Below are 23816 nucleotides of genomic sequence, written 5' to 3' on the forward strand. Positions count from 1 at the left end.
TCCATTCAACTATTTATCCATCCATACCATCACCATCCATACCCTTAGATAACAATTAATTGATCTATCTATCCATCCATCCATCCCCACCCATTCCCATACACAGCCATCCATCTGTCTATTCACTCACTGATTCATGCACCCCATAGACATCGATCCACTCAGTCAGTCTGCTCCAAACACATCAATCCATCTGCCTGTCTGTCTATCCACCAAACCATGTGCTTCCGTCTGTTGAATGGCCAGTCGATGGGACGTGGAGGTGGGAGTCTAGGAAGTGTCTTCTCAGGAAGGTCCCTGCTGGTGGCTGCTGTCCCCACCACACTGCAAAGCAAAAGGAGTGGGAGGGGACGGAGCTGCACCCCCGGAGCAGCTGCTGACCTGTGACGGCGTCGGTGGAGACGGGGCCGAGGCGCTTGCGGCCGGAGATGCCGTAGAGGTTGAACTTGTATCGGCGGGAGGGGGCCAGGTTGGCGACGGTGACTGTGCGGGATGCCCCGTCCATGGGTAGTGCCTGCGGTTTGCCCTCCGCGTCCTTGTACTGGAGGAGGAAGGAGTCGAAGGTGCCTTCCTCCACGGTCCAGGAGAGTGGGATGGAGTCATGGGTGACATTGGAGGCCGAGAGCTCCCCCAGGTTGGGCTGGGGGGCGGGTTCCTCCTCCCGCGGCACCGCAGCTGGAACAGATGGGGGGTGTGTGAAGGGTGTGGCTGGGGTGCAGGGTGGTTTGCCAGGTCCCCTTCCTGGGCAGAAGGGATCTGAAGAGAGGATTAGCAGAGGGAGGGTGCAGGGAGTCCCAGCTATCAGCCCCAGGACACAGCCAGATCCTGCTGCTGGGAAGAAGAGCTGGGGACAGACAGATGGACAGGGCATGTCTGCAAAGAGGATCCCACATTTCCACATTCTCCACAGCCATCCCGCCTCCATGGAGTGGTCGGCCCAGAGCAACCACAAACCACGGGCAGAGCTGAGCTGAGATGGGAGGAGAGAGGGGGAAGGAAGAACAAACGAGAGAGAAAGAGAAGGGGGTGAACCAAAGCCTCCAACGTAAATGGAAAGATCCTCATTGACACCCATCCATCCCCAACCACTCCTCGAAACATCCCTCCATCCTCATACACACCCATTCATTTATTTATTCATCCATGGCCATCCCCTTTCCCATCAAACATCATCCATACCCTTAGACAGCCATCCATCTACCTATCTATTGTGATACAGGAGGGCCAGGGAGAAGTGGTAGAGTGGTCGAGGGGAAATATATAAGCTAATTAAAGCATGGTTCCCTGTAGAATAGGGAGAGTTGCTACAGGTTAATTGGAGCACCTGTGGTCAATTAAACCCTGTCAGGAACCTAATAAAACCCCCCTGCTTCAGGCAGTCAGAGAAGGAGGAGGAAGGAGAGAGGACTGGAGCTTGGAGGCGTGTTGAGAGATTTGGAAGATCTGAGAACTGAAGTAAGGGGGACCCTGCCCAGCAGGACAGGGAGATTCCCTTCCCCCACCCAGCATCTAAGGGCCGAGGGTAACCCCACCTAAGGGGGATGAGGGTAAGAAACCCGCAGGGGTTGAGAGGGGCTGGGACTCAGATTGAGGAGCAAACCCATATCCCTCCCCGCTTCCCTCCTCTACCACCTTTCCGGGCTAGTAGCGGGGCCCTCAGCACCCAAGAGGAGGCAAGGGGTGACATCTAAGCCCCTCCCCAAGAAAAGCGCAGAACCCACCATATACACATCGGCCATCTTGCCACACCATCCATCCATCCCCAAAGACAGCCATCCATCTATCCATACAATCATTGATCCATTAACCCCATACATATTGAACCATTCATTCAGTCTGCTCCATGGACATCAATCCGTCTGACTATCCACTCAGCCATCCCCATCCAAAGTCCTCTACCTGTTGAATGGCCAGTAGACGGGTTGCAGAGGTTGGAGTCTTGGAAGCATCTTCCCAGGAAGGTCCCAGCTTGCAGCAAAGCAAAAGGGGCGGGAGGGGAAGGTGGCGGCACCTCCGGGAGCAGCTACTGACCTGTGACGGCGTCGGTGGAGATGGGGCCGAGGCGCTTGCGGCCGGAGACGCCGTAGAGGTTGAACTTGTATCGGCGGGAGGGGGCCAGGTTGGAGACGGTGACCGTGCGGGATGCCCCATCCACGGGCAGCGCCTGGGGGTTGCCCTCCACGTCCTTGTATTGGAGGAGGAAGGAGTCGAAGGTCCCCTCCACGGTCCAGGAGAGCAAGGCGGAGTCGTGGGTGATGTCGGAGGCCGAGAGCTCCCCCAGGCTGGGCTCCTCCCTCATTGCTGCGGCTGGAACAGAGAGAGGGGGGTGAAGGGAGCAGCCAGGATATGTGGTGGCTCACTGTGTCCTTTGGGGGCTGTGTTATTCCAGACAAGAGGGGACCTGTGGATAGGGTTAGCAGACAGAAGGTGCAGGGAGCCCCAGGGACCAGCCCCAGGACACAGCTGGATCCTGCTTCCGGGAAGGAGAGCTGGGGACAGACAGACGAACAGGGCATGTCTGCAAGGAGGATCCCACATTCCCACCTTGGTTCCCACGGCTATCCCGCCTCCATGGAGGGTTGGCCCAGAGTGACCAGCACAAACCAGTGAGCTGAGAGGGGAGGAGAGAGAGGGAAAGAAGAACAAATGACAGAGAAAGAGAAAGGGGTGAACCAAAGCCACCACCATCAATGGAAAGATCCCCAGTTACACCCATCCAGCCCCAGAAATGCCCATACCCGTCTAGCCCCAACCACTTCTCCAAATATCCCTCCATCCTCATACACACCCATTGATCTATCTTTCCAGCCGTGTCCATCCCATTCATCCCCATCCATGCCCACAGCCACCCATCTACATATCCATACATTCATCCCCACCGATCCACCTATCCATCCATCCCCAGTAATCACCATAGAAAGCCATCCAGCCCCAGACACTCCTCCATCCAGCCCTGCATCTTCATACACACCCATTCATCTATTTATCCATCCATGACCATCCCCATCCAACACCATCCATTCCCTTAGACAATCATCCATCCACCTATCCATCCACCCACACCCATCCACAGATAGCCATCTATGTACCTATCCATCCCCACCAATCCCCATAGACATCCATTCATCCATCTATCCATCCATGACCATCCTCTCCATCCATCCATTCATCCCCACCAATCCCCATAGACAGCCATCCACCCCCATTCACATCCATTCATCCATCCATGACAACAGCCTCCATTTACCCATCCATCCATCCATCCCCACTGATCCCAATCGACAGCAATCCATCTATCTATTCACTCATTGATCCATGCACCCCATGCACATCGCTCCATTCAGTCAGTCTGCTCCATGCACATCGATCCAGCTGTCAAGCCACCCCTCCATTCCCATCCAAACTCCTCCACCCATTGAATGGCCGGTAGACGGGTTGTGGAGGTTGGAATCTGGAAAGTGTCTTCCCAGGAGGGTCCCGGCTGGCAGCTCTTGTCCCCACACACTGTAAAGCAAAGGGGGCGGGAGGGGAAGGGACCGGCACCCCAGGAGCAGCCGCTGACCTGTGACAGCGTCGGTGGAGACGGGGCCAAGGCGCTTGCGGCCAGAGATGCCGTAGAGGTTGAACTTGTATCGGCGGGAGGGGGTCAAGTTGGTGACGGTGACCGTGCGGGATCCCCCATCCACGGGCAGTGCCTGGGGTTTGCCCTTTGCGTCCTTGTATTGGAGAAGGAAGGAGTCGAAGTCCCCAGCCTGGACGGTCCAGGAGAGCAGGGCAGAGTTATAGGTGACGTTGGATGCTGAGAGCTCCCCCAGGCTGGGCTGGAGGGCGGGTACCTCCTCCCGCGGCACCGCATCTGAAACAGAGAGAGGGCGGTGAAGGGCATGGCTGGGGTAGAGGGCGGCTCACTGAGTCCTTGGGGGCCAGGTAATTCCTAGCCAGAGGGGATCAGCAGAGAGGATTAGTGGGAAGGGGGGTGCAGGGAGCCCCACAGACCAGCCCCAGGACACAGTCGGATCCTGCTGCTGGGAAGGAGAGCTGGGGACAGATGGACGGACCGAGCATGTCTGCAAAGAGGATCCCACGTTCCTGGGTTCCCCGCAGCCATCGCGCCTCCATGGAGGGATCAGCCCAGAGTGACCAGCACAAACCACGGGCAGAGCTGAGCTGAGAGGGGAGGAGAGGGGGAAGGAAGAACAAGTGAGAGAGAAAGAGAAGTGGGTGAACCAAAGCCTCCAATGTCAATGGAAAGATCTCCATTGACACCCATCCAGCCGTATACACACGCCTCCATCCCCATCCATATGCATCCATCTCCATGAATACCCAATGTCTACCCATCCCTTTCCACATGTCCTCCTACCAGCTATTCACCCCCCACACACCCATCCTTCCATCTTGTCAAATACATCCGTCCTTCTACCCATCCATCTTTCCCTCCATTCTCTGATACAGCCCTCCATCCATCCACACCCCCCCTCCATCCATCCATCCATCCATCCATCCATTCTCTGATACAGCCCTCCATCCATCCACACGCACCCGTCCATCCATCCATCATTCCACACATCCCCTCCATCCATCTTTTCCCTGATCCATCCATCCATCCATCCATCCATCCACACAAACCTGTCCTTCCATCAATCTATCATTCTATCCATTCCCCAATACAGCCCTCCATCTATCCACACACACCCCTCCATCCATCCATCCATCCATCCATCCATCCATCCATCCATCCATCCATCCATCCATCCATCCATCTTTCCATCCGTTCCCCAATACAGCCCTCCATCCATCCATCCATCCATCCACCCCCACACTCTCATCTGTTGAATGATCAGTAGCCTGGTCATGGACATCTGAGGCTTGGAAGTGGCTTCCTGCGATGGGCCTGGAGCACTGGCTAATGCTGGCCCCATCACACTGCAAAGCAAAGTGGGGTACAAGGGGAAGGAGCCAGTGCCCCGGGAGCAGCCGCTGACCTGTGACGGCGTCGGTGGAGACAGGGCCGAGGCGCTTGTGACCAGAGACGCCGTAGAAGTTGAACTTGTATCGGTGGGAAGGGGCCAGGTTGGCGACGGTGACCATGCGGGATCCCCCATCCACGGGCAGCACCTGGGGGTTGCCCTCCGCGTCCTTGTACTGAAGGAGGAAGGAGTCAAAGGTCCCGGCCTGGACGGTCCAGGAGAGCAGGGCAGAGTCATGGGTGATGTTGGAGGCTGAGAGCTCCCCCAGGTTGGGCTGGAGGGCGGGATCCTCCTCCCGCGGCACCGCGGCTGGAACAGAGAGAGGGGGGTGAAGGGCGCAGATCACTGTCTGGGATAAAAGGCAACAATTGGAGGGAAGAGAAAGCAGAAGAGTGGAGGAAAAAAATAGACTCGAAACCGACCAAAAGAAAAAATGAATGAGGAAGGAGGGGAAACGTTCGAGGAAACGGAAAAGAGAAAAGGGGGGAAGCAGCAAAGGAAGAAAGAGGAAGGAAAGTAGAGGAAAGAATCCAAGGGAAGTGGGGAAACAGCGCAAGAGAGATCAGGAAGGGAAGGGGAGAATGAAAGCATGAGAGGGAGGAAACAGAAGAACGATGGCGAAGGAACGTTGACTGAACAGCATAGAGAAAGGAAAGGAGAGAACTGGAGAGTGAAAGCAGAGGAGAAAGAGAAATGAGGAGTAGATCGATCACGGAAAGGGGAGAGAAGGGGAGGATTGCTAGACTCGGAGATGACAGACAAAGAGAGAAAGAAGGGGGAGGCAGAAAGAAAGGCACAGACCAGCCGGAAGGTAGAAGCAGGAGAGTGAAGGAGATACAAGAAGGGCATTGGATGGACAGAAGGTAGAAGGGGGAGAAAGAGCCAGTTGCCTGACACTGAGAGAATCTGAAGGCAGAAAGAGAGAGAAGGTGGAAGGAGGCAGAGAACTAGGCACAGGAGATAGATGGAGCGTGGAAGGAGGAGAGAGGATGCAGCCCCGGGACCCCGGGGACAGGTTGGCGGCCGGGTGGCTCTCAGCACAGACAGACACATGGCGCTCGCCCGTGCTGTGGGCTGTAGTGGTGAGCAAGGGCACAAGCGGTGCCGGAGAGAGACGTGACGCTCGAGGAGCCAGAGAGGCCGAGGAGACCCTGGCATCTGGGCGCAGCCGCTGACCTGTGATGGCATTGGTGGAGACGGGGCCGAGGCGCTTGCGGCCGGAGACGCCATAGAGGTTGAACTTGTATCGGTGGGAGGGGGCCAGGTCATGGAGGTGGAGGGAGTGCAGGGCACCGTCCACGGGCAGCGCCCGGGGGTTGCCCTCTGCGTCCCGGTACTGGAGGATGAAGGAGTCGAAGGTCCCCTCCACGGTCCAGGAGAGGTCGAGGGAGTTGTGGGCTGCGTTGGCCACCGAGAGCACCCCCAGGCGGAGCTGCGTCCCGACACCCTCCTCCCGCGGCACCACGGCTGGAAGAGAGATTGGGGGGTGAGGGGCATGGTCACTCGCTGAGTCCAACTGGGGACAATGAACCAGAGAGAGCAGGGGCAGGGCATGCTGGGGCTCATGCCCCGTTACCCAGGGACTCTGCAGGGAGTGAAAAGTTAAGCGGGGAGGTCGCAAGGGAGGAAAAAGGAGAGATGGGACCTAGAGAGGGGGCCTGGGTGACCCTGAGTGTATCCTGAATGAGAGGGATGGATGGATGGATGCTGGAGAGGGATGGAGGTGTGGCTACAAGTTGGCGATGGATGGATGCTGGGGATGGATGAATGGATGGATGGATGGAGGTGTGGCTACATGCTGGAGATGGATGGATGCTGTGGGTGGATGGATGGATGGATGGATGGAGGTGTGGCTACATGCTGGAGATGGATGGAGGAGTACACAGTCATGTGTAGGCACCATAAAGAGATCCATAGACAGTCCAAGGAAGGGGGACTGGGGCAGACTCAGACAAGCGGGACAGAGGAACATGGGCCGCAAGCAGCATTCCCCAAGCTCCTGTGCAATGGAGAGAGACCATGAAGAGAAGATGGAAGAGAAGAACGTCTTTGCAATGGCCAGCACCGTTACTGTGCTGTAAAGCAAAGGGGGCAGGAGGGGAAGGGGCCGCCACCCCCGGGGACAGCAGCTGACCTGTTACGGTGTCGGTGGAAACGGGGCCGAGGCGCTTGCGGCCGGAGATGCCGTAGAGGTTGAACTTGTATCTGCGGGAGGGGACCAGGTTGGTGATGGTGACCGTGCGGGATCCCCCGTCCACGGGCAGCGCCTGGGGGTTGCCCTCCGCGTCCTTGTACTGGAGGAGAAAAGAGTCGAAGTCCCCGGCCTGGACGGTCCAGGAGAGCAGGGCGGAGTTGTGGGTGACGTTGGAGGCCGAGAGCTCCCCCAGGCTGGGCTGGGGGGTGGGTTCCTCCTCCCTCGGCGCCGCAGCTGGAACAGAGAGAGGGGGGTGAAGGGCGCAGCCAGGGTGGGGGAGGCTCACTGGGTCCTTGAGGCCCAGGTTATTCCTAGCCACAGGGGATCTGAGGAGAGGAATTATTGTGGGGAGGGCAAAGGGAGTCCCAGGGACCAGCCATAGGACACAACTGGATCCTGCTGCTGGGAAGGAGAGCTGGGGACAGACGGATGAATGGGGCATGTCTGCAAAGAGGATCCCACATTCCCCGCGGCCATCCCACCTCCGTGGAGGGGTGGCCCAGAGCGACCGGCACAAACCTCGGTGAGGGAAGGAACAAACCTCAGAGAGGGAAGGAAGAAGAAATGAGAGAGAGAACGGGTTGAACCAATGCCACCACTATTAATGGAAAGATCCCCACTGACTCCCATCCATTGCCAAACCCACCCCTCCATCCATCACTCCCAATATACACCTATCTATCCATCCCTGTACACACCCGTACACTCCATCCATCCATTGCCATACACTCCATCCATCCCTCCTCACATCCATCCATCCCTCCCCATACACCCCCATCCGTTAGTCGATCATCAAACCATCTGTCTCTCCAACCATCCATCCCTCACCATACATAACACAGCCTTTTGGCTCCCAATACTAACTGGCACAAGGCTTACACATACAAACTTGTCTACCTATGCATCCCCAAAAATACCCCTCCATCCCCATGCACATCCGTCCACCCACCCATCTGTCTATCCATCCCCATCCACAGCCATTCCTCCGTCTATCCGTCCGTGGCCACGAATTCCATCCTTCCATCCATCCCCATACACATCTATCCATTCACTCAACCTGCCCCGTGCACATTGATCCACCAGTTTATCCATCCATCCATCCATCCATCCATCCATCCATCCGGGCCTATCCATTCTCTTCTCTCCAGACCTTGAATGGCTGGTAGTCTGGTTGTGGAGGCTGGAGGCTTGGAAGAATCTTTTTGGGAAGTTCCTAGCCTGGGGGCCAGCATCACCACCGCACTGCAAAGCAAAGGGGGCAGGAGGGGAAGGAGATGGCACCCCCGGGAGCAGCTGCTGACCTGTGATGCTGTCAGTGGAGACAGGGCCGAGGCGCTTGCGGCCGGAGATGCCGTAGAGGTTGAACTTGTATTGGCGGTAGGGGGCCAGGTTGGCGACGGTGACTGTGCGGGATGCCCCGTCCATGGGCAGTGCCTGGGGTTTACGCTCCGCGTCCTTGTACTGGAGGAGGAAGGAGTCAAAGGTCCCCTCCACGGTCCAGGAGAGCAGGATGGAGTCATGGGTGACATCAGAGGCTGAGAGCTCCCCCAGGCTGGGCTGGGGGGCGGGTTCCTCCTCCCCTGTCATGGCTGGAACAAAGAGAGGGGGGAGAAGGTCACAGCCAGGGTTGGGGGCAGCTCACTGGGTCCTTGGGGGCCCAAGTTATTCCAAGTGAGATGGGACCTGCAGAGACAATTAGTGAGGGGAGGGTGCAGGGAGCTCCAGGGACTGGTCCCAGGACAGAGCCGGATCCTGCTGCTGGGAAGCAGAGCTGGGGACAAACAGACGGATGGTGCATGTCTGCAGAGAGGATCCCATATTCCCGGGTTCCCCGCAACCACTCGGCCTCCGTGGAGGGGTCGGGTGAGAGCAACTGGCACAAACCAGGATGAGAGCTGAGCGGAGATGGGAGGAGAGAGAGGGAAAGAAGAACAAATGAGAGAAAGGGAAGGGAGTGAACCAAAGCCACCGATGTCAAGAGATCCCCATTGACACCCATCCAGCCCCAGATAGACGCATCACTCCATCCATCCCAGAACACTTCTTCCATCCCTCTGCATGTACCTATCCATCCATCCCTCCATCCCCGTACACAGCTACATACCCATCTATCACCTAACCCTCCATCTGTCCATCCATCCATCCTTCCATCCCCATATGCAGCTACATGTCCATCTATCACCAAACCCTCCATCCATCCATCCATCCATCCATCCATCCACCCCCATACGCAGCTACATACCCATCTATCACCTAACCATCCATCCGTCCCTCCATCCCCATGCACAGCTACATGTCCATCTATCACCTAACCCTCCATCTGTCCATCCATCCATCCTTCCATCCCCATATGCAGCTACATGTCCATCTATCACCAAACCCTCCATCCATCCATCCATCCATCCATCCATCCATCCATCCACCCCCATACGCAGCTACATACCCATCTATCACCTAACCATCCATCCGTCCCTCCATCCCCATGCACAGCTACATGTCCATCTATCACCAAACCCTCCATCTGTCCAAGTATCTCTGCATCCATCACCATATGCAAGAGAGCTATTATTGCTGCCAATATCACCAGCCAGAAGGGTTACACGTACATACAAATACACCTCTATGTATGGATCTCCCAAAACAGTTGTCCATCCCCATACTCCTCCACCCACCCTTCTCCCCGTCCCTCCATCTGTCCCCATACACCTCTGCCCACCTGCCTGTCTCCCCATCCATCTACATCTGCATCCATTCCTCTATCTATCCAACTGTCCCCTCCATCCATTCATCCAATACATACCCCTCTGTCCATTCATCCATCCCTCCACACAACTCCTCCATCCATCCATCTTCCTCTCTCCAGCTGTTGAATGGGCGGCAATCTGTTTGTGGAGGCTGGAGGATTGGAAGCAACTTCCTGTGAATGTCCTGGCCCTGTGGTCAGGGTTACCACCGCACTGCAAAGCAAAGGGGGCGGGAGGGGAAGGGGGAGGCACCCCCGGGTCCAGCTGCTGACCTGTGACGGCGTCGGTGGAGACGGGGCCGAGGCGCTTGCGGCCGGAGATGCCGTAGAGGTTGAACTTGTATCTGTGGGAGGGGGCCAAGTTGGCGACGGTGACTGTGCGGGATCCCCCGTCCACAGGCAGTGCCTGGGGTTTGCCCTCCGCGTCCTTGTACTGGAGGAGGAAGGAGTCGAAGGTCCCGGCTTGGATGGTCCAGGAGAGCAGGGCGGAGTCGTGGGTGACGTTGGAGGCTGAGAGCTCCCCCAGGCTGGGCTGGGGGGCAGGTTCCTCCTCCCATCGTGCTGTGGTGGGAACAGAGAGAGGGAAGTGAAGGTCACATCCAGGATTGGGGGCGGCTTTCCAGGTTCATGTGGGGCCGGGTTATTCTGAGCCAGAGGGGATCTGCAGAGACCATTAGTGGGGGAGGGGGCAGGGAGCCCCAGTGATCAGCCCCAGGACACAGCTGGATCCTGAAGCTGGGAAGGAGAGCTGGGGACAGACAGACGGACGGGGCATGTCTGCAAAGGGGATCCCACATTCCCGGGTTCCCCAGGGTCATCTCGCCCCACAGAGGGTGTGATGTTATGAGTGCAATATCATATCTCATTGAAAGGTGACACAGGGCCAAAAAGAGTTATTAACTCACAGACTGACTTGACCCAGGGCTGAACTTTAAAGACTGGTTAGGAAGATCTGTAAATGAAGAGAGCTGTGAAATGCAGCCGGCATTGTTAGAGAGAGAAGGGGAGATGTTTGCTCAGGTCTTGTGATGTAAGCAAACAAGTCTTGTCTATTGCTATGGCTTTGATCCAAAGATCAAAAAGGAGTTTTAGTATTTAGGAAGGTTTCAGAGTAGCAGCCCTGTTAGTCTGTATTCGCAAAAAGAAAAGGAGGACTTGTGGCACCTTAGAGACTAACAAATTTATTAGAGCATCAGCTTTCGTGAGCTACAGCTCACTTCATCGGATGCATTTGGTGGAAAAAGAAGACACTGGAGGGAACTAGTAATATTGTCTGTGTCTCTTGGAAGGTTGTGATAACCTGTGTCTGAACTGTTTAATGGATAAATTACCCTGGGCTAATTGCCAGGATATTTGGGAGAAGGAAATTTAAGCCTATTATTTTCTCAGCCAAAAGGCTGCAGGAAATGTATAAAGACCCTGGGACACAATCCTTCTTCATCTCAGATCTGCTTTGGGGTTCAAGAAGGGGAAACCCAGAGCCATAAGGATTGAGATCCCCAGTCACTGACTGGAGTCACCCTGAACATGGACATTTAGAAATAGTCCACAGGTTATAGTCCAAAGAATTTTTGGCCAAAACAGAATCATCTCTGCTGTGAATCTGGACCTCAAGAATTGAACTCAAGTCTGTCTGGTTATTGATCTTTCAACCAACACTCCTCTCTTTTTTTTAAAATACATTTTAGTTTAGTTAATAAGAATTGGCTAGAAGCATGTATTCTGGGTAAGATCTCAATATCATTGGACTTGGGGTGTGGCTGATCCTTTGGGATTGGAAGGACCTTTTCTTTTATATGATGAGATAAGATATTCAGAATTTATCATCATATGTTTGATGTGTGTCTGGACGGAGGCCAGAGGCCGGGCACTTTAAGGGCACTGCGTTGTTTGGACGTCTGGGCACCTAGGGAGGTCAGACAGAGGCTGCTTTGGCATGGCTGGGTAAATCTCGGTAGTGGAATATCCACCAGTGTTTGTGGTTTGCCTGCCCCAGTCTGTTTGCAGTTCACCCTGATTGAGTGACCTCAGCTGGCTCCCACAGGCACCTTCGTTACAGCGGGGTCGTCTAGGCACAAATCATTGTGAGAGCTGAGCTGGGGGGGAGAGGGGGAAGGAAGAGCAAATGAGAGAGAGAGAGAAGGGGGTGAACCAAAGCCATGAACATCAGTGGAAAGATCCCCATTGACACCCATCCAGCCCCACAGAGGGCTGGAGCACCCATGGAAAAAATCAGTGGGTGCTTAGCACCCACCGGCAGCCAGCTCCTTCCCGTCCCTCCCAGCGCCTTCCACCCAGTGGGATCAGCTGTTCCGCAGTGTAGAGAGGCGGTGGTGAGAGGGGGAGCAGCAGGGACGGGGCAGGCTCAGGGGAGGGGGTGGACCTGGCAGGAAGAGGTGGGACAGGGCAGAACACGGGTGGGAAAAGGCAGGGTGGGGGTTGGGGGAAGGGGTGGAGTGGGGGTTGAGTACCCGCTAGGGCAAGGAGGAATCTGGGGTGTGGGCACTCATCCACATGCAGCCAGGCATCCATCCATTGATCTGTGCATCCACACAGACAGTGATTCCCTTCCATTTATCCCCCGCGTCTCACCATCAATGTCGTACATCCCCAAGGGTCCTTCCACCCCGCCATCGATCGGCATGCAGATTCATCCACCTGTCTACCTGTCCGTCCCCATACACCCCAGAACACACAGCCATCCACCCGCCTAGCTATCCATCGCCATACACCCCATAACACACAGCCATCCACCCATCTACCTGTCTGTCCCCATACACCCCATAACACACAGCCATCCCCCCGTCTACCTATCCATCCCCATACACCCCAAAACACACAGATATCCACACATCTACCTATCCATCCCCATAACACACAGCCATCCACCCATCTACCTATCCGTCCCCATACACCCCAGAACACACAGCCATCCACCCATCTACCTATCCGTCCCCATACACCCCAGAACACACAGCCATCCACCCATCTACCAATCCGTCCCCATACACCCCAGAACACACAGCCATCCACCCATCTACCTATCCGGCCCCATACACCCCAAAACACACAGATATCCACACATCTACCTATCCGTCCCCATAACACACAGCCATCCACCCATCTACCAATCCATCCCCATACACCCCAGAACATACAGCCATCCACCCATCTACCAATCCGTCCCCATACACCCCAGAACACACAGATATCCACACATCTACCTATCCATCCCCATAACACACAGCCATCCACCCATCTACCTATCCGTCCCCATACACCCCATAACACACAGCCATCCACCCATCTACCTATCCGTCCCCATACACCCCAAAACACACAGATATCCACACATCTACCTATCTGTCCCCATACACCCCAGAACACACAGCCATCCACCCATCTACCTATCCGGCCCCATACACCCCAGAATACACAGCCATCAATCTCCACGCGTCCTTCCATCCTGCCACTGATCCATATGCATCCATCCACACCTCTATCCATCCACCAACCAACACCCCTCTGTCCAGCTATGTGAACACACAACCTTCTCTCTCTCTCTCTCTCTCTTTCTCTCTCCATCTGTTGAATGGCCATAGACAGGTCATGGAAGCCAGTTCCCGGGAGCAGCTGCTGACCTGTGACGGCGTCGGTGGAGACGGGGCCGAGGCGCTTGCGGCCGGAGACGCCGTAGAGGTTGAACTTGTATCGGCGGGAGGGGGCCAGGTTGGTGACAGTGACCGTGCGGGATGCCCTGTCCATGGGCAGCGCCTGGTGTTTGCCCTCCGCGTCCTTGTACTGGAGGAGGAAGGAGTCGAAGTCCCCAGCCTGGACGGTCCAGGAGAGCAGTGCGGAGTCGTGGGTCACGCTGGAGGCTGAGAGCTCCCCCAGGCTGGGCTGGGGGGTGGGTTCCTCCTCCCGTGGTGCCTTGGCTGGAACAGAGAGAGGGGGGTGAAGGGCATGGCCAGCAGGAACACTTGCCGGATCCTTGTGGGAGTGGGTTATTGCCAGCCAGAGGGGATCAGCAGAGAGACTTAGCAGGGGAGGGGGCAGGGAGCCCCAGGGACCGGCCCCAGGACAGTGATGGATCCTACTGCTGGGAAGGAGACCTGGGGACAGACAGACGCACGGGGTATGTCTCCAAAGAGAGTCCTGCATTCCAAGGTTCCCTGTGGCCATCCCACCTCCGTGAGGGGTCGGCCCAGAGTGACCGACACAAAACTCGGTGAGAGCTGAGCTGAGACGGGAGGAGAGAGAGGGAAGGAAGAACAAATGACAGCAAGAGAGAAGGGGCTGAACCAAAGCCACCATCAATGGAAAGATCCTCACTGACACCCATCCAGCCCAACACAAACCTATACATCCATCGATCACCATATCATAAATCCATCTAGCTATGCATCTATCATCATACTCAACCAGTCCCATTGCTCACAATGCCACCTGGCCACACTTCCCCCCATGAATCCCCCAAAATATCTATCCATCCCCACACACATCCACCCACCCTACCGTCTGTATGTCCACCCTTCTATCCATCCCCACACACATCCACCCACCCTACCGTCTATACGTCCACCCTTATAGAATCATATAGAATATTAGGGTTGGAAGGGACCTCAGGAGATCATCTAGTCCAACCCCCTGCTCAAAGCAGGACCAATCCCCATTTTTGCCCCAGGCCCCTAAATGGCCCCCAGAGGGATTGAACTCACAACCCTAGGTTTAGCAGGCCAATGCTCAAACCGAGCTATCCCTCCCCCATTATGTAAGTACATTGTGGCCTTCCTCCAAAGCATCCATCACTGACAAAAGGAGATGGGAGACTGGACTAGCTAACCCATGTATCTGTTCTTGTGTGGCAATTCCTGAATTTTATGAACTCCCCTCCCATTAACCCTAGCAGCATCTTGTTCATAGTTTTCCATAACTCCCAGAATTCGCAGCTCTAAACACAGGTAAGAAAGGTGGCTCTAAACTCTCAAACCCACAGAAGTGTGTTTTCATTTCACTTTAATAAACACTTGCAGTAGAACGGTAGCATATATTACAGCACTCACCTGTAGTACCGTACGTGGAACAGTGAGGGCTTCTTTAAAAAAAAAAACAAAACAAAAACAAAAAACAAAAAAAACAGACACCACTAACTTGATCTCAGAGTCAAATTTATACTTTTTACCTCTTTGGTACTTGCCAAGTTAGCAGTTCCCACCAAAGTGCCAATACCTTGTGTGTTTACTGGCCAAGTAACTAATGACTCTATGGGGTTAATCAGCTTAGTGCTCTCTTGAGTGACCCCAAAGATCCTGATGAGACTGGTCCCTCTGAGGTGACTTCTCACTGCACTGCAGGCTGGAGCATCTGTTCTCTCCTTCTGGGGTCACAGAAGAATTCGAGCTTCCGGGGTAACAGCTTCACTTCAACAGGCATGGCCTCATACGCCTCGCTATCTATGCCAAAGGAGCCCTTGGTGCCCTCTGGAAGCTCTATCCATCCCCACACACATCCACCTACCCTACCGTCTATCCATCCACCGTCCATCCCCATATATACCCATTCCTCTATCCATTCATTACCATCGTCTCCATCCATCCATCCATCCATCCATCCCCATACAAATCTATCCATTCAGTTAACCTGCCCAAGACACATCGATTCAGCTGTCTGTCTATCCATCCATCCCCATCCACACTCCTCTCTCTACCCATTGAGTGGCCGGCAATCTGCTTACAGAGGCTCGAGGATTGGAAGCGTCTTCCTGGGAAGGTCTTGGCCCAGTGGTCAGTGTTTCTGACACTGCAAAGCAAAGGGGGGTGGGAAAGGGGCTGGTATCCCGGGTCCAGCTGCTGACCTGTGACGGCGTCGGTGGAGATGGGGCCAAGGCGCTTGCGGCCGGAGATGCCATAGAGGTTGAACTTGTATCTGCGGGAGGGGGCCAAGTTGCCGACGGTAACCGTGCGAGATCCCCCATCCACGGGCAGCGCCTGGGGGTTGCCCTCCGCATCCTTGTACTGGAGGAGGAAGGAGTCGAAGGTGCCTTCCTCCACAGTCCAGGAGAGCGGGATGGAGTCGTGGGTGACATCGGAGGCTGAGAGCTCCCCCAGGCTGGGCTGGGGGGCGGGTTCCTCCTCCCTCGGCACCGTGGCTGGAACAGAGAGAGGGGGGTGAAGGGGAAAGCCAGGGTGGGGGATGGCTCACTGGGACCTTGGGGGGCCGGGTTATTTCTAGACAGAGGGAATCTGTAGGGAGGATTAGCGGGGGGAAGGTGCAGGGAGTCCCAAGGACTTGTCCCAGGACACAGCCGGATCCTGCTTCTGGGAAGGAGAGCTGGGGACAGACAGAGGAACGGGGCATGTCTGCAAAGAGGATCTCACATTCCTGGGTTCTCCGCAGCCATCCCTCCCCATGGAGGGGTCGGCCCAGAGTGACCGGCACAAACCACGGGCAGAGTTGAGCTGAGACGGGAGGAGAGGGGGGAAGGAAGAACAAATGAGAGAGAGAGAAGGGGGTGAACCAAAACCACCACCATCAATGGAAAGATCCCCATTGACACCCATCCAGCCCCAGACACTCCTCCATCCATCCCTCCATCGTGATACAGATCCCTCCCTCCATCCATCACTATACCATCCACCCATCCATCCATGCATCTATCACCATACCCACCCAGCCTTTCTTGTTGACAATGTGACCTAGCCACAGAGTTACACATACACATCTATAAATCAATCTCCCAAAACACCCATACATTCCCACACACATCCACCATGTCTGTACGTCCATCCATCGATCCCCATAAACATCCATCCACCAGTCTCTCCGTCTGTCCATCCCCATACACATCCACTCAGGCATCCATCCATCCACCAGTCGCCATACACACCTACCCACCAGTCCGACTGTCCATCCATCAGCTACACATCTGCCTACCCCCCATCTATCTGACCATCCTCATATATATCCATTCCTCTTTCTATGGATCCATTACCATCCCCTCCATCCATCCATCTCTATCCACCCGCAAAGACATCCTGTTAATTCATCCATCCATCCCCATACACATCTATCCATTCACTCAACCTGCCCCATGCACATCTATACAGCTGTCTGTCTATCCATCCATCCCCATTCACACTCTTCCTTCTACCCACTGAGTGGCCGGCAATCTGCTTGAGGAGGCTGGAGGCTTGGAAGCGTCTTCCTGGGAAGGTCCTGGCCCAGTGGAAAGAGTCCCTGACACTGTAAAGCAAAGGGGGGTGGGAAAGGGGCTGGTACCCCAGGTCCAGCTGCTGACCTGTGATGGCGTCGGTGGAGACGGGGCCGAGGCGCTTGTGGCCGGAGACGCCGTAGAGGTTGAACTTGTATCTGCAGGAGGGGGCCAGGTTGGTGACAGTGACCGTGCGGGATGCCCCGTCCACAGGCAGCGCCTGGGGTTTGCCCTCCGCGTCCTTGTACTGGAGGAGGAAGGAGTCAAAGTCCCCAGCCTGGACGGTCCAGGAGAGCAGGATGGAGTCGTGGGTGACATTGGAGGCTGAGAGCTCCCTCAGGCTGGGCTGGGGGGCAGGTTCCTCCTTCCGCGGTGCTGCGGCTGGAACAGAGAAAGGGGGGTGAAGGGCAGGGTCAGCAGGAGCAGCTCACTGGGTCCTGGAGGGTGGGGTTATTCCTAGGCCAGATGGGATCTGCAGAGAGGATTAGCGGAGGAAGGGTGCAAGGAGCCAAAGGGACAGGCCCTAGGACACAGCCAGATCCTGCTGCTGGGAAGGAGAAAGAGAAGGGGGTGATCCAAAGCCACCATCAATGGAAAGATCCCCACTGACACCCATTCAGCCCCAGATGTTCCTCCATCCATTTCTCCATCACCATATGCACCCATCCCTCCATCCATCCATCCATTCATCACTATACCATACGTCCATCCATCCATTCATTTATCACCTTACCCACCCAGTCTTTCTTGCTGACAATGTGACCTAGCCACAGAGTTACACATACACATCTGTAACCACCTTTCTGTACACAGTGCTAGAAAATCCCTCCTGGCCAGAGGCAACCTCCTGTTACCTGTAAAGGGTTAAGAAGCTCAGCTAACCTGGCTGGCACCTGACCCAAAGGACTAATAAGGGGACAAGATACTTTCAAATCTTGGAGGGGGGGAGGCTTTTGTTTGTGCTCTTTGTTTATGGGTTGTTCTCTCTTGGGACTGAGAGAGGCCAGACAGAAATCCATCTTCTCCAACCCACCCTAATCCAAGTCTCCAATATTGCAACCAGTAGAGGTAAGCCAGGCAAGGTGGGTTACTTTATCTTTTGTTTAATGTGAATTTTCCCTGTGTTAGGAGGGAGGTTTATTCCTGTTTTCTGTAACTTTAAGGTTTTGCCCAGAGGGGGATCCTCTGTGTTTTGAATCTGAATATCCTGTGAAGTATTTTCCATCCTGATTTTACAGGGATGATTTTTACCTTTCTTTTTTTTTAATAAAATCCTTCTTTTAAGGACCTGACTGATTTTTCCATTGTTCCAAGATCCAGGGGTTTGGGTCTTTGATGATTTTGTAATCAATTGGTTAGGATATTATTCTCAATCCTTCCCCAGGAAAGGGGGTGTAGGGCTTGGGGGGATATTTTGGGGGGAAGACATCTCCAAGTGGGCTCTTTCCCTGGTCTTTGTTTAACATGCTTGGTGGTGGCAGCATAGGGTTCAAGGACAAGGCAAAGTTTGTACCTTGGGGAAGTTTTTAACCTAAGCTGGTAAGAATAAGCTTTGGGGGTCTTTCATGCAGGTCCCCTCATCTGTACCCTAGAGTTCAGTATGGGGAAGGAACCCTGACACACATACACATCTACAAATGAATCCCCTAAAACACCCATCCATCGCCACACACATCCACCCAGCCTACCATCTGTACGTCCATCCATCCATCCACAAACACATCCACCCACCCTTCCATCCCTCTCTACATATCCACATTTCTCTTTCTATCCATCTATTACCATCCCCTCCATCCATCAATCCCTCTATCCATCCATCCAACCAAATCGAAGCACTCCATCCATTCCTCCACACACACACCCATCCATCCCCATAACACTCATCCATTCATCTATCACCATACCAGCTGTCTGTCCAACCATCTATGCATCCATCACCATATGAAACACAGTCCTTATGGCTGCCAGTATCACCTGGCAAAAGGGTTACACGTACATACACGTACACCTCAATGCGTGCATCTCCAAAAACAGACATCCATCCCCATACACATCCGCCCACCTGCCTGTCCCTCCGTCCATCCCCATAAACATCCGCCCACCAGCCCATCCACCCGTCCATCCCCTTACACATCCATTCCTCTATCTATCCGACCATCCCCTCCATCCATCCATCCACCCCTGTAGACAGCCATTCATCTACCTTTGTATTCATCCATCTGTCCCCATACACATCTGTCCATTCACTCAACCTGCCCTATAGACATCCATCCATCCATCCCCATCCACACTTTTCTCTCTAGCCACTGAATACCCGCAGTCTGCTTCTGGAGGTTGGAGGCTTGGAAGAATCTTCCTGTGAATGTCCCAGCCCAGTGTTTGGCGTCCACATCACACAAAGCAAAGGGAGGGGAATGCGCCAGCGCCCCCAAGAGCAGCTGCTCACCTGTGACGGCGTCAGTGGAGACGGGGCCAAGGCGCTTGCGGCCGGAGGTGCCGTAGAGGTTGAACTTGTATCGGCGGGAGGGGGCCAGGTTTGTGACAGTGACCGTGCGGGATCCCCTGTCCATGGGCAGTGCCTGGGGTTTTCCCTTCGCGTCCTTGTACTGGAGGAGGAAGGAGTCGAAGTCCCCAGCCTGGACGGTCCAGGAGAGCAGGGCGGAGTCATGGGTGACATCAGAGGCCGAGAGCTCCCCCAGGCTGGGCTGGGGGGCGGGTTCCTCCTCCCGCGGAGCCACGGCTGGAACAGAGAGAGGGGGGTGAAGGGCGCAGCCAGGGTGGGAGGCAGCTCGCCGGGTCCTTGTGGGGCATCATTATTCCTAGGCCAGAGGGGATCTGCAGAGAGGATTAGTGCGGGGAGGGTGCAGGGAACCCACAGACTGGCCCCAGGACAGTGACGGATCCTGCTGCTGGGAAGGAGAGCTGGGGACAGACAGACGGACGGGGCATGTCTGCAAAGAGCATCCCACATTCCCCGGTTCCCCACAGCCATCCCGCCTCTGTCACAGGGTCGGCCCAGAGTGACCTGCACAAACCATGGTGAGAGCTGAGCTGAGACGGGAGGAGAGAGAGGGAAGGGAGAACAAATGAGGGAGAAAGAGAAGGGAGTGAACCAAAGTCACCAACTTTAATGGAAAGATCCCCATTGACACCCATCCATCCCCGGACCCACCCATCCATCCATCCATCCACCCCTGTGGACAGCCATTCATCTACCTTTGTATTCATTCATCCGTCCCCATACGCATCTGTCCATTCACTCAACCTGCCCCATAGACATCCATCCATCCATCTATCCCCATCCACACTCCTCTCTACTCATTGAATGGCCGGCATGCTACTTCTGGAGGCTGGAGGCCTGGAAGCATCTTCCTGCAAATGTCCCAGCCCCATGGTTGGCATCAGTGTCACCCTGCTGACCTGTGACGGCGTCGGTGGAGACGGGGCCGAGGCGCTTGCGGCCAGAGATGCCGTAGAGGTTGAACTTGTATCTGCGGGAGGGGGCCAAGTTGCCGACGGTAACCGTGCGAGATCCCCCATCCACGGGCAGCGCCTGGGGGTTGCCCTCCGCATCCTTGTACTGGAGGAGGAAGGAGTCGAAGGTGCCTTCCTCCACAGTCCAGGAGAGCGGGATGGAGTCGTGGGTGACATCGGAGGCCGAGAGCTCCCCCAGGCTGGGTTGGGGGGCGGGTTCCTCCACCCTCGGCGCCGTGGCTGGAACAGAGAGAGGGGGGTGAAGGGGAAAGCCAGGGTGGGGGATGGCTCACTGGGACCTTGGGGGGCTGGGTTATTTCTAGCCAGAGGGAATCTGCAGGGAGGATTAGCGGTGGGAGTGTGCAGGGAGCCCCAAGGACTTGTCCCAGGACACAGCCGGATCCTGCTTCTGGGAAGGAGAGCTGGGGACAGACAGAGGAATGGGGCATGTCTGCAAAGAGGATCCCACATTCCCAGGTTCCCCGCAGCCATCCCACCTCCGTGGGAGGGTTCAGCCGAGAGCGACCGGCACAAACCTTGGTGAGAGCTGACTTGAGACAGAGGGAAGGAAAAAGAAACGAGACAGAAAGAAAAGGAGGTGAACCAAAACCACCAATGTTAATAGATGACACCCATCCAGCCCCAGACACTCCTCCATCCCCATACACATCCATCCATCGGTCCATCACTATACCATACGTTCATCCATCCATGCATCTATCACCTTACCGACCCTGTCCTTATAGCTGATAATGCAACCTGGCCACAGAGTTACAAATATACATGTACCCATGATCCCCCAAAACACCCATCCAACCACTCTACAGTCTGTACGTCCATTCATCCATCACCAAACACATCCACCCAGCCTTCTGTCCATCCATCCATCCATCCATCCATCCATCCATCCATCCATCCATCACTTGCCATACACACACCTGCACCAGTCTGTCTGTCCATCCATTCCCCTATGCATCCATTCACCTGCCCATCCATCCATCCCCTTACACATCCACCCACCCATCTGTCCATCCCCTTATATATCCATTCCTCTGTCTATCCATCCATTACCATCCCCTCCATCCATCCATCCATCTTTATCCACCATCATAGACAGCCATCCATCTACCTATTAATTCATCCATCCGCCCCATACACATCTATTAATTCATGGAGGATAGGTCAATCAATGACTATTAGCCAGGATGGGCAGGGATGGTGTCCCTAGCCTCTGTTTACCAGAAGCTAGAATGGTCGACAGGGGATGGATCACTTGATGATTCCCTGTTCTGTTCATTCCCTCTGGGGCACTTGGCACTGGGCCACTGTCAGAGGACAGGATACTGGGCTAGATGGACCTTGGTCTGACCCAGTAGGGCCATTCTTATGTTCTTATCCATTCAGTCAATCTGCCCTATACACATCCATCTAGCTGTCTGTCTATCCATCCACGCATCCATCCCCATCCACACTCCTCTCTCTACACATTGAATGGCTGGCAATCTGCTTGTGGAGGCTGGAGGATAGGAAGTATCTTTCTGGGAAGTGCTTGGCCCAGTGGACGGTGTCTCTGACACTGGAAAGCAAAGGGGGCGGGAGAGAAAGGGGCCGGCACCCCAGGAGCAGCTGCCGACCTGTGACGGCGTCGGTGGAGATGGGGCCAAGGTGCTTGTGGCCAGAGATGCCGTAGAGGTGGAACTTATATCTGTGGGAAGGGACCAGGTTGGTGATGGTGACCGTGAGGGATCCCCCATCTACAGGCAGTGCCTGGGGTTTGCCCTCTGTGTCCTTGTACTGGAGAAGGAAGGAGTCGAAGGTCCCGGCCTGGACGGTCCAGGAGAGCAGGGCGGAGTCGTGGGTGACGTCAGAGGCCGAGAGCTCCCCCAGGCTGGGCTGGGGGGCGGGTTCCTCCTCCCGTGGTGCCACGGCTGGAACAGAGAGAGGGGGGGTGAAGGGTGCAGCCGGGGTAGGGTCAGCTCTCCGGGTCCTTCTGGGGCTGGGTTATTCCTAGCTGGATGGGATCTGCAGAGAGGATTAGTGGAGGGAAGGTGCAGGGAAACCACAGACAAGCCCCAGGACACAGCCAGATCCTGCTGCTGGGAAGGAGATTTGGGGACAGACAGATGGACGGGGCATGTATGCAAAGATGATCCCACATTCCTAGGTTCCCGGCGGCCACCCCACCTCCGTGGCGGGGTTGGGCGAGAGCAACCAGCACAAACCACGGTGAGAGCTGAGCTGAGACATAAGAGGAGAAAGAGGGAAGGAAGAACAAATGAGAGAGAAAGAGAATGGGGTGAACCAAAGTCACCGTCAATGGAAAGATCCCCACTGACACAAAATCATCCCCAACCACTCCTCCATCATCTGCATACACACCCATCTATCCATCCCTCCATCTCCATACATACCAACTCATCCATCCACCCCCATACCATATGTCCGTCCATCCATCCATCTATCAACATACACACCCTGTCCTTATTGCTGAAGATGGCTTTCATGGCTTGAGAACTGCTTAAAAGACAGAACAAAGGGTAGGAATAAATGGTCAATTTTCAGAATGGAGAGGGGTTACTAGTGTTGTTCCCCAAGGGCCAGTCCTAGGACCAAACCTATTCAACTTATTCATAAATGATCTGGAGAAAGGGGTAAACAGTGAGGTGGCTAATTTTGCAGATGATACTAACCTGCTCAAGATAGTTAACACCAAAGCAGACAGTGAAGAACTTCAAAAAGATCTCACAAAACTAAGTGATTGGGCAACAAAATGGCATTGAATGACCGGAACTCAGCTTCTGGAGGCTGGGGGCTTGGAAGCCTGGCCCAGTGGATGGCGTCCCTGACAATGCAAAGCAAAGGGGGCGGGAGGGGAAGGGGCCAGCACCCTGGGAGCAGCTCCTGACCTGTGACAGCGTTGGTGGAGACGGGGCCGAGGCGCTTGCGGCCGGAGATGCCGTAGAGGTTGAACTTGTATCTGCGGGTAGGTGCCAGGTTAGCAACAGTGACTGTGCGGGATCCCCCGTCCACGGGCAGTGCCTGGGGGTTGCCCTCCGCGTCCTTGTACTGGAGGAGGAAGGAGTCGAAGTCCCCGGCCTGGACGGTCCAGGAGAGCAGGATGGAGTTGTGGGTGACATCGGAGGCCGAGAGCTCCCCCAGGTTGGGTTGGGGGACGGGTTCCTCCTCCCTCGGCGCTGCAGCTGGAACAGAGAGAGGGGGGTGAAG

The 23816-nt window shown here is 55.2% G+C and overlaps 1 protein-coding gene across 1 annotated transcript in view; it reads right to left on the reverse strand.

Moving 5' to 3' along the window:
- TNXB (tenascin XB) overlaps nucleotides 1-23816 on the reverse strand; it is a 59511-nt gene that overhangs the window by 22904 nt on the left and 12791 nt on the right. The window contains exons 12-21 of the mRNA XM_043497179.1: nucleotides 23498-23791; nucleotides 22226-22519; nucleotides 20538-20831; nucleotides 19564-19857; nucleotides 17205-17498; nucleotides 7105-7398; nucleotides 6147-6437; nucleotides 4986-5279; nucleotides 3563-3856; nucleotides 382-675 (exon numbers count right to left, since the gene is read on the reverse strand). Coding sequence (XP_043353114.1) covers nucleotides 382-675; nucleotides 3563-3856; nucleotides 4986-5279; nucleotides 6147-6437; nucleotides 7105-7398; nucleotides 17205-17498; nucleotides 19564-19857; nucleotides 20538-20831; nucleotides 22226-22519; nucleotides 23498-23791 — 2937 coding nt within the window. The remainder of the gene's footprint in view (nucleotides 1-381; nucleotides 676-3562; nucleotides 3857-4985; nucleotides 5280-6146; nucleotides 6438-7104; nucleotides 7399-17204; nucleotides 17499-19563; nucleotides 19858-20537; nucleotides 20832-22225; nucleotides 22520-23497; nucleotides 23792-23816) is intronic.

The sequence above is a fragment of the Dermochelys coriacea genome, chromosome 14, assembly GCF_009764565.3.
Source record: "Dermochelys coriacea isolate rDerCor1 chromosome 14, rDerCor1.pri.v4, whole genome shotgun sequence".
NCBI classification, from domain to species: Eukaryota; Metazoa; Chordata; order Testudines; family Dermochelyidae; genus Dermochelys; species Dermochelys coriacea.